The sequence below is a fragment of the Haliotis cracherodii genome, unplaced genomic scaffold (genome assembly GCF_022045235.1).
Source record: "Haliotis cracherodii isolate W230 unplaced genomic scaffold, xgHalCrac1.p SCAF_19, whole genome shotgun sequence".
Taxonomy (NCBI): Eukaryota; Metazoa; Mollusca; class Gastropoda; order Lepetellida; family Haliotidae; genus Haliotis; species Haliotis cracherodii.
The window spans coordinates 7,282,835-7,301,639 of NW_027266274.1; the positions used below are offsets into that span (position 1 = coordinate 7,282,835).

The 18,805-nt window shown below is 41.4% G+C and overlaps 1 protein-coding gene across 5 annotated transcripts in view; it reads left to right on the forward strand.

Annotated features, from left to right (window-relative positions):
• The window catches only part of LOC139466722 (lactadherin-like), a 275,034-nt gene that overhangs the window by 192,499 nt on the left and 63,730 nt on the right, over positions 1-18,805 (forward strand). For 2 of the 5 annotated variants that reach the window (XM_071248368.1, XM_071248369.1), the window contains one exon: positions 12,446-12,653. In XM_071248368.1, coding sequence (XP_071104469.1) covers positions 12,587-12,653 — 67 coding nt within the window. In that variant the 5' untranslated portion in view covers positions 12,446-12,586. Of the gene's footprint in view, positions 1-7,254; positions 7,280-8,479; positions 8,496-12,235; positions 12,654-18,805 lie in introns of those variants that run through there. The other 3 variants (XM_071248370.1, XM_071248371.1, XM_071248372.1) reach the window with 3 other exon arrangements.

The window sequence follows — 18,805 nt, forward strand, 5'->3', positions numbered from 1 at the left end:
TGGAGGCCAAAAATACCTGAGACGACATTGTGTTTGGACCCGCGAATCACGCGTGCGACCTGAAGCAGAAACTATGGGTAAGGTTTGCGAGGCAGGCAGTGTGAAGGTGAGTGCGGCACATGTCGCCCGTGCAGCGCGGGAACAAACACGACGCTAGATTTGTAGGGCGGTGCGGTAGGGGTGGGAGTTGGGGGTGGGGGCAGATTGACAGAGGTTTACCTGGAAGGTGTTTGGATGGATAGTATTACTCAGTTGTGTATAGATATATGTAGCGTGTGCTCTATTTTATTGCTATGGAGTAGATCATTTGTGTTCTCAACAAAGGCATTCTGTACAGTGCACTCCGATACAAGATACGGCGCTTTATTTGCACTGACCTCCATTATGCGAAACTCTCTATAAACCGACGTGTCCTAAATTCAAACTGTCTTAAACCATCACATAGGTTTAATGTGTGAAGATTGTTTCTGGTGTCCCTCACTCACTCATTCATTATCGCTACATTATTATTACCCTGTCAATAGATCAGTGTGCGCTCGATTTTCATTCTCAGCTCCCTGGGGATTATACCACATAATACTCTTTAGCACATCCTTGTAACTCTTTATGCACTCCTCGTACACTACATACACCCCTCGTACACTCTTCATATATTCTTCGTACAATACTCTTCGTAAACTGCACATACTTTTCGTACGCTGTGATGCTTTTTTTCCTAAATGATATGCACTCTTCGTACACTACAAACACTCTTCGTACGCTGTGATACGCCCTTCGTAAACTATATGCACTCTTCGTACACTTCAAACGCTCTTCGTACGCTGTGATACGCCCTTCGTAAACTATATGCACTCTTCGTACACTTCAAACGCTCTCCGCACGCTGTGATACGCTCTTCGTTAACTATATGCCCTCATCGTACACTACATACGCTCTCCGTACGCTGTGATGCGCTCTTCGTAAACTATATGCACTCTTCGTACACTACATACGCTCTCCGTACGCTGTGATACGCTCTTCGTAAACTATATGCACTCTTCGTACACTTCAAACGCTCTCCGTACGCTGTGATGCGCTCTTCGTAAACTATATGCATTCTTCGTACACTACAAACGCTCTCCGTACGCTATATACATTAATCGTACACTGCATATCCTCTTGGCCGAACCTCTTCGAACATAAGGTGATACACAATTTAATGTCGAGCAACATTTATGAAACGTTTTGATGGTTTTGCGTAATTTGATAGTCACGTGAAATAGTGCAACTAGCGAATACTTATTTGTCACCCAATGCTAAACGAAATGATCGATGGGATTGTGGTTTTAATATATCCTAACTAAATATCGTTTTTATGTGTTTCGATTTGACCACATACACATCCACTGCCGGAATTGTCACTTTTCCCCTGATTCTACCCTGTTATTCCCGGGTGTGTGACAGACATCTACCCCCCCTGTTGCGACATAGACACCCGTGTATTTATCAGTCTCACGACAAGCTCCGGTGAGGTACGAGAGAGGTAATTCTAAAGATGGGTCTCCTTATTTCCCCGTAACATGCAATGTCGCGAACCTACCCGGCCGGAATTGGGGAAGAATTAGCGCGGGTATTCCGTGTGTTATGAGAACGCGGGTATGTGGTTAGTAAGCCCCCTCTTTAACACTTCATTAGCCCCCATAATACTTCGCTGAAGGCGTATTGTAGACCCCTTCATTTTACACCGAATCTGAATTCCGCTTCAGCAACCAATTCCTAATTTTATAACCCCCATTCCAAGGAATTGGTGGTTTGAGTTACATGGGTCGCTTTTCGGCATTTTTGGAAACCCCGACTGAACACACTGCGACTTAAATCGCATTAAAAACACATAAGATTCAGCTTATTTTCGGTTTCGAATTTCCTACGACATATATAGGGTAATACCAATATACATTAGCACCAGAGTCTGACGAGTAACGGTACCTTAAAGCGTTGACTCGGCGAACTATGCAACATAATTATGTCAGCGTCTGATTTACGCGCATTTTCAGATATTCCAGATTCTGAGACAATGGGAACATGTTCGGATGATCTTGTCACCTCGGATGCATTTGATGACCGGAAGTGAGTCTATTCCCGACGGCTTGCATCCGGTTCCGGTTTTACATCTAAAGATTTGCTTTGGGACATGTACAATCTTGCCGGAAAATATTTTATTATGCATTTGCTGTTTCTTTCTGAAAAACAATGGTATTTGATCAATGAAAGAAACAAAGGTTTTCAGTCTAATTTAAATTATTTTTTGTGTGGTTGTCAGCTTCCTTTTTCAAGCATATGTAATTCATTTGTTTGGTGACGTCGTAGCATTGGGTTCAGGCATTCGCTCATCACGCCGAACATTTCTGGTTGTCCATTGTTTGGTGATGTGGTAGCTTTGTGATTGTATGAGTGTGTGAGTGAGTTAAAATTTAGCGTCGCATCGGCATTATTTAAGTGAGTGAGTGAGTGAGTATGGTTTTGCGCCGCTTGTAGCAATATTCCAGCAATATCACGGCGGGGGACACCAGAAATGGGCTTCACACATTGTACCCATGTCGGGATTCGAACCATGACGCTTTAACCACTAGGCTACCCGACAGCCCCCATTATTTAAGCCATACAGTGGTTGAGACGTTCTCTCATAATGCCAAACATAATTGACCTTTGTATGGCGGTGTGGTAGCATAGTTTTCAAGGCATTATCTCATCAAACCGAGCATATTTGTTGTCCTTTTTTTGGTGATGTGATAGCATTGTGGTTTAGGCACTCGCTCAAAAACGCCTGACATACTTGTTCGATGCCAACATGGGTTCAGCCCATCCTTGATGTCCATCTCAATATTGGTTGGTTGGTTAGTTTGTTGTTGAACGCCGCACTCAGCAATAATCCAGCTATATGACAGCGGTCTGTAAATAATCGGTTTACTCGGTTTGGAATAGGGAAGCATAATTTTGTTCGACTCCATCGGGTGATGTTCTGAAGTACTCGGTTTGGAAAAGAAAGACAACATTTTGTTGGAAAAGGGAAGCATAATTTTGTTCGACACCATCGGGTGATGTTCAGTAGTATTCAGTCAAAATAGGAAAGCATCGTTTTGTCCGACAACATCGAGTGCTGTTTACATGTGTATGTTGAGAGAAGATCTGAAACGTTAAGTACCACCTCAAAATAATCGAGTCTGGACCAGACAACCCAGTGATTGATAGCATGAGCATCGATCCACAAAATTAGGATCGATGACATGCATCAACCAAGGCAGCGAGCCTGACCACCCAATCCCATTAGTTGCCTCTTACGACAAGCATAGTCGGCCTTTAACTGCAAGCATGGGTTGCTGAAGACCTGTTCTACCTGCCTTGTGTTTAGGTACTGCTTATACAGTCTAGTTCCTTGAACACTTGACACTTCCTTGAAGTCATCATATTTTGTAATTATCAAACTATAGTGTGATGGGGTGGCACAGGGGTTAACGCGTTCGCTCGTCACGTCGAAAGGCAGTTTCGATTCCGAAAATGGGCAAAATATCACATCCATGTCTCTGTTCCTCCTACCTCAATTGCTTGAATCTAAAAAACCTGCTTACTCATTCTCAACCAAACCGCAAAGCCTCTGGAGGTGGTGCTCGCCCTACGCATGCAATGATGTAGTTTAAAATGAAGCGAGCGTCAGTTGTTAAGTGATTAGCGCGACACCCACTGCTGACAGATCAGCTGTAGCCTCTGGGTAGATAGGATCTGCGTATCTCTGATCGGGTGATTGATGGAGACTTGTTAGAAAACCAGGGTCTCGTAATGCTGGGTCTCAGAGGTCAACGCGGTTCATCTGACGCTGCTGTTGAAAAACGAAAGGTTAACGGGTATTTTCCTTGATTCAACGATGGTGAGTTATAATATGGGGTTGGAGGCAATTTGATGATTATCTGTTTATTTGGAATGCGGTAATAATGTGTATTAGTGTTACGGGTTTATGACAAAGTTCTTTCCTGTTGTTTATTTGTCGGTTAGGTCAATACGGGTTGGGTTATATGTAAGGGGGACCGGAATTACGTTAATTATTATTTATGTAAAATTTTGAAGTGTTTCGTCGTTTTAAAATGAGTGAGTGAGTGTTGTTTTACGCCACTTGTATTGATCTTACTGCTTCATTTATCCGACAGGGGGGGATACAGTGAGTGAGTGAGTGAGTGAGTGAGTGAGTGAGCAATACTTCAGCAACATCACCATCACACTGATCGTGGGGGCGGTCGGGTAGCCTAGTGGTTAAAGCGTTCGCTCGTCACGCCGAAGACCCGGGATCGATTCGCGACATGGGTACAATGTGTGAAGCCCACTTCTGGTGTCCCCCGCCGTGATATTGCTGGAATATTGCTAAAAGCGGCGTAAACCCATACCCACTCACTCACTCACTCACAATGATCGTAACATATTATCCCAATGTAACCATTACAACCACTAGACTTCCGCATCGCTCCATCGCTCCATCTTTTTAGAGGTTAGAGAAATGTGAACTTCTAAACACGCGTGTGAAACGGCAATGTCCCCATCACGAGTCAAAGGAACAGAGTAATCCACTTAACGAGGTTTGGAGGCATTTGAGAAATCACCTGTACAACCAACCCTAATAGTCCCATGCCGACCTATTGCACAGTGTGTATGTGATGGTTGTAAATCCTTGACAGTCCTGGTTTCAGTATTGTCTCCTTGTTTTCTACACGTATGTGTCCTGATAGTTATCTACTGAGGCTAATACTGCTGACGGCGATGTAAGACGACCATGACGAGAGGCGGTCTATTGAGGTCCTTGGTTTCAAGGGAAGTCTGCGGACGGAGGAGCTCTGGTTTGACAATCAGGATTGAAACGTTGTAAGTTTAAGTGAGCTATAAAGTTGATAGCACACACATGGGACATTCTTGTAGGCTATGGGGGCTTTATCTGAGAATCTGAAATATAACGTCAGATTCGGTGTGTTCATATTGGTTGAGTCACGTCAGCGATATGCGACATTGATCGAGCGGTGGTCCAGATTCAGAGACTGGAGGAATGTGTTATTCTCGACCATATTCCACAGGAAAAATCAGTTGCTCGTTCCGACACCATGGGGTGTCGTGTAGTGGTGTTCATTAGGAATTGATGCAGCATATGTTCGAGTCCATTGGTTACGTTTCAGTGGTATTCAGTTTGGAATAGGAAGGCAGCATTTTGTTCGACACCATCGGGTGATGTTCAGAAGTACTCGGTTTGGAAAAGGGAAACATAATTTTGTTCGACACCATCGGGTGATGTTCAAACGTACAAATAGGAAGGCAACATTTTGTTCGACTCCATCGGGTGATTTTCAAACGTACAAATAGGAAGGCAACATTTTGTTCGACTCCATCGGGTGATTTTCAAACGTACAAATAGGAAGGCAACATTTTGTTCGATTCCATCGGGTGATGTTCAAACGTACAAATAGGAAGGCAACATTTTGTTCGATTCCATCGGGTGATGTTCAAACGTACAAATAGGAAGGCAACATTTTGTTCGAATCCATCGAGTGATGTTCAGAAGAACTCGGTTTGTAAAGGGAAGCATAATTTTGTTCGACTCCATCGTTTGATGTCCAGAAGTACTCGGTTTCGAATAGGAAGGCAACATTTTGTTCGACTCCATCGGGTGATGTTCAGTAGTTTTCAGTCAAAATAGGGAAGCATCGTTTTGTCCGACAACATCGAGTGCTGTTTACATGTGTATATTGAGAGAAGAACTGAAACGTTAAGTACCACCTCAAAATTTTCACAAATATTCAGAAAAACACAGAGGTGCCAAGTAACAATGCATCATGCTCACAGTTGTTTATTGAACAACGCTAAATAAAATTCTCAGTTCAAATACACATAGAACGCTAACGTCTCGCTCGACTACCTCGGAGTTCTGCCAAGGGTGGGTCAGCTATATCTACAACATAAGTAATGGTTGTGTTGGCCCGAACATGGTACGTCACGTGAGCGGGAGACGGTGACAGGTGCCCGTTGGTTATATCTCGTCTAATGCCATGATGAGCGACACACAGGCTCTCATTATCAACCATCCTCGCTCAACCATCAACGATGCCTCCTGAAAAGATTTGAATTTTACGCTTTGCTGACTATTTCCGCTACATTGACACTGTATACAAACTCGATGAAACCGCAACAAGGATAGCCCTTTGTAGCCGCTGTAATATTTTCCAGTATTAATTATATTATAGGAATGGCGGGAATGTAAGTGGAATGTGTAAAGTCATGTACAATATCTATACCTCAAGGTATTTAAATTTGACGTGTGAGCGACCTTAACAAGAGGGGCGGGCACCATTGACGTTATCTTCTATAGAGCGAGCCTCTTTGTAGTTCCTTCTTTACAGGAATCACTCGGCAATGTATTCTTTCATAATTCTTGCGCTGCATAAAGCAATATGGAACATAGTTAAAATATTTTAATAAAGTTTGTCATACTACCCTCCAATGATATTCATGTTTTGTGATATGATAATGCCAAATATTTCAGAGGTAACAAATCGTTATTTGTTAAAACCCGTTTTTGTTAGATTTGGTATTGATATTGAAATGTGTATGCCGGGTTCTTTGATATCTCAAGGGTGTAATAAATGATAAAAAAATTTAATAACGTCAAAGGGTATATTGATGTTACTCTGCATCGTCGTCCGATCCATCATCGTTCACATAACTATGAACTTCAATAAAACTAGATATAATCGATCTGGTGTCATTTTTGAAACACTTGATGTCTTAGAAATGTTAAATATTTGTGTAAAACATGAAAAGATAATAAAATCCGAAGATTACACGAATGTTTTCGAAAATACCTAAAGATAACCGAGATTACCCGAACTTTTGACAAAGGTGGAATGTCGATTTATATGTTGTGATGGCTTCGGCATAAACAGTGTTTCCAGTTACAGGTGTAAGAGGACATGTCTCGAACATGTCAATCCAACTTCATTATTAATCTCATAGGAAATAAACGTTTGATTTTAGGCTTTGAAAATTACTGCACGTTATTGCTGGGTGAAATTGTGAAGACGTATTGAATGTTTCTGGCGTCTTTATTATTAGTAGGTTCTAAATATAGGACATAGTACTTCGTGACATGGGCGCTATGATCGCTGTCTATAGGTAGTGTGTATGTTGTAACTTAGGGGCACGTGATTGTGATCTTAGTTGCGAAACCAAACGAAATACCCAATAGGAAGATACTAACAGTGAGAGTAGCCACGTGAGTTGATTATTATAACTATTATTATCATTATTGTTAATAATGACCATCATATAATCTATTATTTAAAAATAATTATCATTATTATCGTCACAGATGTCACAGATGTCTCTGTGTATGTTATAAGTTACGTCGCGTGCTGTTTATAGCCAAGAGAAAAGAGGAATAGTTTATAGGCATGTACTCTAATGTCGTTGTTGCTGTTGTAGTCGACGTTAACGATGGTTCTAGGCGCGGCGTTGGTGTTATTCCTGACGCATTTCTCTTTAAATCGTTGTTCGGATTTGTATCACACGAAGAAAAATATCGTTTTACATATTAATTAGATTAATAAACGTTTTAGGGACTTAAAAGTCACGTTCTCGACAAGAAATGTCATTCAAAGCGAAATGAAATGTCACGTCAAACCACATCTTGAAAGTCACACAATCACGAGAGCACTGTGTGGAACACGCCTGTCTGTCTGTCAGCCATGGAAGATTTCAAAATGGTATTTAACATATTTCAAGGTGTATGCGAATGTTAAACTATAGCTACAGGCAGTGTATACCGTACACATGTTCTGTTGTCTGGTGGGCCTCTATCACTCAATCATTCGACTGGAGACAAATATACGCAGATTCTAGTGGTAAATCAGCCGATATATTCATACACAGACGTGTGTTGAATATGCCTTTCTATATTCCCGACATGATATGATATTCACTCGAGCGAGACAAAAACCTCAGGCATTCACGCTATTTTACAAGCTCGTCTGTATTTGGACTCCGCATTATGCAACACAAAAGGTCACGCAATCTAACTTGTCGAATAAAATTCCCGGTCTTTTCTATAAAGGGCGTCACACAAAGCTCGCTGATCGAACCGCATAGTAAGGTTGTACCTCCATAGAGCGAATAATTCCCGAATAATTACTCCGAGAGCGCGAAGCACTATCTCCGTTTGTGAAGGGCGTTATGAAAGCGAGAGACTAATTTTATTATTGGTAGAGAAGACCGTCACCAAAACATGTTTGTTGACGTATATGCCTTGCTGTCAAATACTTATCTACCACTCCAGATGGCATTAAGGGCGCTTCCAAACCTACAAGAGCTAATTCAGAAAATAATTCCGCTCCGCATGAGTGCGCGTGAAATTCAAGTATGATATGTCGTCGGTGGGTAGCACAATGGATGGACGAGGCAGTCAGTTACACGTTCTCAAGGAGGAGATATAGGTACGTGTGTTATACAGACTGTCCCCAGTCCTATAATGGCGGGAGACTGGGACGCGCACTGCCTGGCGCGGTGTTACACGTGTTTATGCAATATGGTTTCATCGTCGTTAGTTTCTGTCAGTGCAGAAGCGCTTAAGAATAAATCTAGTCAAAATACTTCTACATTTGTAACATCAAGGCTGGAGTCTCAGAACTCACAACAATTTGCTTTTCGCGTGGTAAGTCATGCGTGACAAAATAACAACCGCAGCGAGTTTCAGCGGCTCTTTGGCAATTTATGTTGCTGATAAAGTCCGGGTTAGTGCAGTGAGGACCGAGAGAAAAAGCAGACCTCGATAATCCGGACAGGTTAATAAAAATAGGCTGGATGAACATGTTTTCGGGCATTTAATTTAAGCATATGGTGTGAAGAACATAATAAATTTGTTCAATTCATTATCAGAGACATGTCCGTTATAGCGAGGTCTGGGTTTAAGAGGTTCTACTGTCCAGCCTCCGGATGTAACAAACTCCATTGGACCTTCAGACCAGATCGTTCTTTTTGTTGAAGTAATAATCAATATACTCTATAGCATAAATAATTAATGCTAGGAGATTGAAAATTCGTAATAAGCGATATTTCACAACGTCCGACTTGGATTATGTTTAGACCTTTCGCTCGTCGTGATGACAAGAAACACAATGTTTAATGAAGTGTCGAGTTCACTGGTCAAAATACCCATCAATGGCGACGTTTTCGCGAGTCACACGCGACTCGTTGGCCGGCTGGGGCACGGGTGGCCCACTCGTCTAAGGCGCCGTGATTCGCTGTGCCAGAAATCTGTGATTGTGGGTTCGAATCCCAGTTCGCCCTGATTAAGTTTCTAGGTTTGTCAGCACCATACCCGTGCTCGTGGGTTTCACCGAAGTGGTAAACGTCTGAGACCTGCATCACTTCGGGCTTTCCTCCCACATTAAGCTGACACGCCGTGATATAACTGGAATACTGTTAAAAGCGGCGTTAAACCAAACTCACTCACTCCTTTGTTCGGCAGTTTACTTGAAGATTATTAGGGGCGGTCGGGTAGCCTAGTGGTTAAAGCGTTAGCTCGTCACGCCGAAGACCCGGGTTCGATTCCCGACATGGGTACAATGTGTGAAGCCCATTTCTGGTGTCCCCCGCCGTGATATTGCTGGAATATTGCTAAAAGCGGCGTAAAACCTCACTCACTCACTCACTTGAAGATTATTACATGATTCTGTTCCAAACTACCATTTTCCAGGACGCGAACTTTTCGAGCCTCGGCTACAATCAAGGAAACTTATAGTTTACACAGTAGTGTATAGAGCCCTCCCTTGTACCTAAAAATGGCAAAAGCTTGTTTACACACTAGGTCCTGCATAAACAAGTACTTGTGCGCTATAAATGTCACATATGAAATTACAATTATTTGTATTTTTCCAAAGGCCGGTACGCTATAAAACGTTATTTTTTGCTATGGCGGGTTTTCGACGCCAGCCGATGAAATAAGATCTGCGTGGACTCGACCGTGAAACCAGTCTATGGCCGGGAGAACGTGGTTATGAATAATTACGCTATCTTTGGCCTTATTTTCACTTAATTATAAAGATAATGCAAGTACATGTGAGCATATCGGAGAATTTGAAATAAAACGAGGCATTTTGCAGTGAAATACCATGTTTTGTACTCACGGTGCAGATCCAATCTGTCACTCCACACTCCACTCCAGGGTGTTTAACCGCCATCTACCCGATACAAAGTAGCACAGTGTCACGTTACACGTAACCACCCTGACCGCATTGTTACAGAGAGTGTAGTTAAACACTTACATCCAAAACACGTCAACTTCTCGTACCGAGCACGAGAATTAGAGCCACATTAGCACTCGGTTGTCTCCCTTTATCTGCAGAACTGTATCTTGACAACCATGTCGAAAGAACACATTTAGAAGGGGTTAAAATTTTACGTGAAAGAATATGATTGTTTACGTAACACCTCCGTTTATGAAACAGATCTAGATCTAGAGACACCCATATTATCACTCGTATGCACCCTTCATTAAAGCTGCTCAATCTGAAACCCAAGCCAAGTCCGAAAGCGCTTTTTTCATTCATTCGGCACAAATCGTTCCTTTCCGTAACTTGTCAATCGGATGTCCTCTTGGTCGCGAATGCATTTTGAGGTGTGGGTTAAGGGCGCTCTGTGGTAACAGAAGGCCTATATGAGCTCACGTGCATGTTCTTAGTCTGGAGATACGCGTGCATTTCATGGGTTTCCATTGTTTTATGTAGATGTCCTCGTTGCGGGATGTAAGCATATCTAGAAAAAAACATATCAAGGTTTGAAAATGCCTGCATTCATCATACATAACTGTAAAATAATTCAGATTGTACGGATGGCCACTTCGTGAAAGGTGCCACAATTTGCTGTTCAGAGTTGCCTCCCTTGTGCGTGCCAGAATCCTACATTCGCGCCGATGATTTTCTGGGTTTGTCAGCACCACACCCGTGTTCGTAGGTTTCACCGAAGTGTCAAACGTCTGAAACCTGCATCACTTCGGGTTTTGCTCGTACATTAAGCTGACACGCCGCGATATAACTGGAATACTGTTCAATGCGGCGTTAAAACCAAAATCACTCACTGATACGTATAGGAGGTTAAAAGAGTGATCTCCCCTCTCGCCGAAGACCCGGGTTCGATTCCCGACATCGGTTCAATGTATGAAGCCCATTTCTGGTGTCCCTCGCCGTGATATTGCTGGAATATTGCTAAAGCGGCTTAAAACCATACTCATTCACTCATTATGACGTTTCTGTGACGTTATTAAGCAAATTATAACTCTATCTCACTACTTGGTATTTCTAGCCTAAATAACAATGCGTTTCAACTTTACACTGAGTGGAAAAAAACCCGTCTCAAATACATTTGTACAATAAACACGCTCTTGTCCCCGGATTTCTATCACGATAGTTCCCCAACTGTCGCGGCACGTATACATAATTAATAACGTATTTACATGAAAACTTGCACCGTCAACTCCATGTACGACAGGGTGTGAAGATTATGTATATCATGTCCGCATGTGTAACATTAGGAGGCCAATATGTCCGTCCCTCTTTGATATCGTCTAGATTTACAATACAAGCGATACCTAGAATACATTACGAAATGCTTAACAAGTTATGTTATTTCAAATGATTGTTTAACATTCCGGATAGAGGGATGCTTGTGACTTCACATGATTTAATAATTCTGGCGCGTAAATATTTTACATAAAGCTTTAACGTGTATGAACCATTGTCAGAAGTAAGGGTGGATAATATATCCGAAATACGACCCAAAGTCGCATTATGTATTAATATCTGAAACGAGTATAAATTATTTCCGATTCTGAAACAAAATATCCACAACATGTCTTCCACATTGATGAACAACAAAACACAAAATTCCGCAGCGTTTCCACTCATCAAACAATATATTTCAGCAGTTTCGTCGTTGGGAAGATATGATATATCATACACAATAGCATGCAGGTTTAAAACCCGTTGAATCTCGTCGTCTGGAAAACAGGTGTTAAATTCAAAGTATTTGAAACATGCGAATATCGGTTGATCTTAAGGTAACATATATGTTCCTCGGTGGGGAAGGCTCAACCCTTACTCCAGTCGTTGCATGAAGCGTAAGCTCTCAACCACTGAGGTCGTCCCTTTCCCGACAGCAGGCTATACAAAGCCTCTCTCGTAGCTTAACATGCACAGACTCACCGTGCCGTGAAAACATGCGGGCTGCTTGCTCACGCTCGGCTCAGGAAGAGGACGAAACTTACCTTAACTCTCTCTCAAGTACTGCCAAAGTGTGCTTAATTGCTAATTGTGTTTTTGACAGGTAGCCAAGGATTTATTTATACTAATTGTGTCTGGTTTGTGAATATCTTCAATTTGACTTACAGATGCAAGTTTGGATACTCGGGAAACAGTAGCTGGAGTGTTTGGGTGTTGGAGAGATAGTGAAGATATTGGAAGTGATTAAACACCCATTTACCTGGATTTGTATATACCTGTAATTGGATACCTCAGCTAATCGCAGCATCATGAACAACACCAACGTTACCGTGTTCTGTTTATTGACAATATTCTGTGGGATTGCACAAGGAAGTGGTGAGTACCTTCTGATTTTAAATTTCGCTTCTTTTCAGGATTAAAATCTTTCCTATTTTAACTGTCAATATTTTATATGTTTACTAACAGAAAAGATTCGTTTTTGGTGGTAAAGAGATATTTGGATGTTTTTTTTAGTTGAAAAACGTGTTTAAATGAGTATGGATTTTGTATGTTGATCAGGATACGTTAAAACGATGTGCGAATGTAGCGACGCGAATATAAAAACGTGTACAGCGATGTATGAACGTGTATCGTTATTTGTGAGTGCAAGTCAAAGTGCAGTTGTATGCGGTTAGAATCACATTCCCGGAATTACGAAACGAGACACACTTTGTCCTCTTGGTAACGCTCTTGTTTACGTAGCGTTCTCTTTGTTTATGATTATAATGATAAATTTTAAACGAATTGTTTCAATGCTGGGTTATTATTTTATCACATAACACATCACAAATCCAGTCACAGATGGATGTTAATTGTTATTATGCTGAACACGTCGTAGTCAGCTCGCGTTGGAATTTGTGTTGTGATCGCGTCGTCATGTGGTGCACGTTTGCGGTGATACCTGCACACGGTGAATATGAACCAGTTGTAGAACAGGTGATTCGACAGTTGTTATCTTTTACTCGGGGTTATAATCGCTACATTAGGAGCGGAGGAACGGGAATAGTATTGAGTACTTCGTGAACGCTGAAGGCGTTTAAAAACGCCATCACGATCACGTGTGCCTGTTTAATGGTCGCACATCGCGAGCGCGTTATGCGGTTTTGAAGTGTTCGGGGGGTAGTGTGGTTGCATGGGGGTCTCACATCGGGAATTTGTGAACAACATTAATAAATCTATTGTGACTGAGAATCAGATTTTGAGAAAGTATTTCACACAAAATTAAACCTATTTTATTTCAAACCGAAACAACAGAACTCTCCGATTGATCGTTCTATAACACAGACTGACTGACTAAAATGTTTATTTACGTTTTTTTAACAAATCTGTTTAAACATATTCCATTATTTAACACTCAGATATAAGGATATCGAAAAAAACTATTCAGCGGAATTTTAGAATGGTGTCACTTGTGTTTCGTTTACAATTCCCTCTTGTATATTTACCTAGACTTAACGGTCTATAGTGGCATATACATATTTATCTTGTAAAGAGCAGACGTAATTTTAGCAAATGTAAGGATTGTGCCATCTCTTATCCTTCTTCCTGTATAGCGATGGGTACTGGTTCATTCGCAGTACCCTCCTATACCCTAGTTCCTCTATCGGTCACGATCCACCCTAACCGTCGTTAAAGGCACCCAACAGCTGCTCGCTTTTGTGACTACCCTCAACGTTGCGTTTTGTATGGAAGCTTAGATTCGACATATTCTTCTCGCGTCTTTTATATCCCGTTTTCTCCTAGTCTTTTCTGTGGAGATTAGTTTGCGAGTTGGATGTGTGTATGTGTGAGTGTGTGTGTGTGTGGTGTGGAGGTCGGTTGGCTCAAGAAGAGACATGGCTGAGACTACTCGCGGGTGCTTCAACCACTAAGTTATTGACACAGCCGACTGAGAGCTTGTTCAGATGAGAGAAGAAAATTTGGGAACGCTGGGGTCTTGTTAAGGGCTAAGGGGGAGAAGAAGACATGATGGTTTGCTAAGGGGCTGGGGTTAATAAGGGTTGTTTTTACGTGGATAGAGGTGGAATTTGGATTAAGATAATGTACTTTCCTGCACCTGACACTCATTTTTCCTGTTCTCGCCGTCGAGTTTGTTTGGTTTCGCATATTTTAATGGAACGGGTTAAATCTTGGCGTTGGGATGCGCAATGAAAGTGAATAGCGTTTAATGTTTATTTTTTCGCCGTCGACTGGAAAACAAACATATTTGCTGCGATAGTACAAATCTATTTTGAATTCCTAATGAGACAAACAATCCGCATTTGTTTTATTAACCCATGTTGAGGCTAGACACTTAAGGAAGTCTCCTCTTTGTTGGCATTGGAACAGGGGGTTGGGGAGGGGGTAGTTTATTATTTTATTTTGCTTAGTATTCATACTTTATGGTATCACACCTCTTGTGTGAGTCATCTGGGATACGACCGCTTGCATGTTTACAACTTTATCGCTTCAAGAGAGAATATATTGTTATTTGAAATCGTGTTGGTTTGTCAAGCACAGGAAACGACTGTGGTACACTGCAGGGAGCTCCACTATGCCCTCAGTCGTTTCATAGTCTGGTTAGGGATTAGTGTCGAATATGCATGTCCATTCCGACACTCCCAATATCTTTATACTATGTTTATCTCGAAGTTACCCTGCGACCTAGACATTACTCCGCTCTATTTACATATCACTTCCTTGCTATATCCCAAAGCTTGCATAACTCGAAATATCGCATTTCATTTCCTCCTCCTCCTTGAAATGACGACAGTGGACAGTACTTGTATTTGAATATTGAATTGTAGTTTAAGAGAGTTTTCTGTCTCGAATCATTACATATCTCGACGTGATCCTGTTGTCCATATTATACATTTCTCGATTAATCCCGAAACCTTGGATAACTCGAAGTCTGTCAAACCTATATCTCATCTTTTACATCTTTCTCCTTTCTTTATCTCGAATTACATATCCCGAAGCGATCCTGTGTAATATGATAACTTTCTCGATTAATCCCGAAAGGCGAAACTCTGGATTACTCGAAATGTCATTGGCCTGGGATGATAGTGAACAATACTTGTATTTAAATATGGAATTGTAGTTAAAAGATTAGAAATTCAAACTTTGTCTTCATTTAGCCGCCCGCAGAGCCGCAACCTCTCACTGAAGTTAACAGGGGAGTTTTTCCAGATTCGATTTATAAATGCACGTTTTCAGCAAACTGCGCGCTTTTCATATACTAATGAGATAAAGAAGAACGTTTTAGCGTCCACCGACAGGGCTGAACCATAGAAAAGAAACGTTTTCAAAGTTTGTCGTGTGAATAGCATGGAAAGAAAGGATGGCTGTGGAAGCTCTTCAACCATAGCTGATTAGCTTCGCACCTGGCACAATCTGGAAAACATAGAATACCTGGTTTCTCTTTTACCCACAATGCCTCGAACGTGACATGCGCAGTGAGATGAGAAGGATAAAACGAGCAGTTGCGATAAAAGTCGAAAAACGCTGACGTGAAGTTGATGTAGATAGTTTATGAACTGGAGTGTTTGATAGACTGTATATAAGTGATGGTTCTTGAGACCTGTTTTTATTAGTTGGGTTGATATGCTTTGGGTGTTTTATGAGTTTGGGCGTTTTGATGGCAGTTGATTTGAAAGCACAAATGCTCGATCTAACATTGCAGTATTTATTCAGTTGGAAAACAGTTATTTATTCAAGTTTTTTAGAATAACCGGTGCAGGTTTCCCGACGTTATACCATAGTGTTAAGGTATTGGTACACGGTATAAGGTGTACATTTTGCGAAGAATGTAGAAATATGGTAAATGACGGCATGGACACGTTGGTAATGCCGATGACGTTAACGCCGTATTCATCAACACTTCTACATACTTGACCCAAGAACCCCTGTTCATTGTAACTGTCGGTTATGATTCCATTAACATTTAGTTAACCTTCATTACTGACTGTTCGTCGTAACCGACTTCGACATATGCAGGTATTCGGGATGTACTAAGAAACAGTCAGATCGGTGATTAATCAGTATCGATCTGTGTTGTTGGCGTACGATATTGCAACAATTTTCAGTTGGTGAGGTCGATCCCCATTTGTGTTGGTATCGTACTAAGACTACAGTGTGATGTTATCATCTCACTTCCTTACCCACAATTCTCCACGTCTTTACCCACAATTCCAACGTTCATACCCACAATTCCTCGCCCCCCTACCAACCAACTTACCAAATTCCTCGCGATTTCAAGGTCTAAAAATATATTTATCACATAAATAATTCTTTAAGTCCGCAAGTTTCGGTTTGCTTAACTTGCAACAACACTCCTTGATATATAAATTCTCCATCTATCTTTCTATAGACTGTATTCTTACATATTCAAGATATTTAGAGCACGTCACCTCATATTAAAAGGGGAATTGAGGTAAAACTACCTGAACCATGTTGTTTAACGCTAGCCCGCCAAAAGGGAGGAATGGGCGTTTCGTGGGTTGGTGAACACAACTCACCGACAGAGATAAACATCCTTTCTTCTGTATAGATGGCTGTCCTCTGTACCCTAGACCATCCTTGCTGGTCTGTGGAGCACGATGAAGATGGGAACATAAAGCCTGGCTGTTTTTCCTTTCTTGTAAATGTATAAAATATATTGATGGCTATGCCCTCAGTGCCTCATCTGTGACCCCGGAGAACTACAATTTAGGTTGATTCTTAGAGACCTAACGGTTGTTTAGGACATCTTGAGTCGAAAATCTTGATGTCTCAAACACGTTTGTAGTCCATTCATATTCCGTCAACCTTCTCTCCTCACAAAAAGCAAGACAAAGCAAGTATGATTGATTTCTCGAGCTTGGAACTCTTTCATGTCTGATCTGGACATTTAATGACTGGTTCATCTTCTGTTTATGTTTTCTGCACGTGAGATGGGTGATGGCAGAACGGGCACCTGCTCTGTGGTGACTCGAGACAGCGCGTGTATTGGAGGTGACTATGGTAATGAAGTACTGCACAGGCTGTATGGAGTCTTTAGTGTTGATTTCAGGCCCTTGTTCTAGTTCAAGGCCTCTTATGAAAATGTCTTCGGTAATTTTTTATTCCGGCACTTGCTCTGTGTTACTTTAATCCGTTGTTCTCTCTAATTCAGTACTCTATGCTCGGATGTAATCATTTATACGAGGATTTCTCAATGAAGAAACCTCTATAAAAAATGTCAAATTTACATGATGAAATACTTTCACTTTAAAGATATTTCTACAATCAGACCCGCTCTCTAAACCGGCATCTTTATAATCCGACACTCTCTATTCACCGACATCTATATAATTCGACACTCTCTCCAAACCGATATCTCTATAATCCGACACCCCCTCTACACAGACATCTTTATCATTCGGATCTCCGTCTACACCAACATCTCTAGAATCCGGTACTCTTTCAACACCGAACTCTGTTATCCGACGTTCTCTCGTCACCGACATCTATAAAACGACGCTCTCCCCACATTTGCATCTCTATAATACATACCCCTGTTTATACTGACACTTCTATATCCGATACTTTTTACACAGATCTCTATTTTCCAACACCATATCTTCATTCAGACCTAGTTTCTGAAACAACACCTCTACAATCAGACGCTCTCTCTACACCAACACCTCTACAATCAGACGCTCTCTCTACACCAACACCTCTATAATCAGACGTTCTCTCTACACCAACACCTCTACAATCAGACGCCCTCTCTACACCAACACCTCTACAATCAGACACTCTCTGTAACCTATAATCCCAAATATCTTACTGACATTTCCAACCAACAAGTAAAAAACCTAGATAAACACATCACCAATCATGACATATATATTTGCTTTGGAGCTCCACACTGTTGATATTTAATGTTTATTTTATATTTTTCACAGATGTAAATTTATATGCGTGGAGTCTTGCCTTTAATTAGATAACCCACAGGTACAGCCCTCTTGAGAACCCAAATGCTTGTAGCAACACTCCGTAGGCTTTGTTGACCGACTGCACCCATTGAAACCTACCACTATTAAGCTGTGGGATGATAATCCGCGCCCCACGATATCATAACGTGTATCTACAGAAAATGATAAAACAAGTTTTAAAAAGTCGCGCTAAATTTTTGTATTTATTCTTATGCATTTCGACAATTCCGTGTATAAAGCCGTTCACATATTTACATTTCCCAGGGGTTTTTGAACCACAAAATTGCGCGCCATGGGTGAAAGCAACTCTCGTCTCTCCCTGCGCTCTTAATTTCCTACTTGTGGCGTTACGCAAGGGGAGGCTTTCCTAGTGCTTTGCTTAGGATGTGTAGTGTGTGGGTGCCGACCGCTGGTTAAATATCAGTCTTTATCGGACCACACTGTTGTTGAATCGGTAAATACTACATTTATTTCTGAATTTCTACAATAAAGATTCGTTTTTTCACACCAGCAGTGTCAAGTCTCATTAAGTGGCAGGGCTGATGAGTTAAT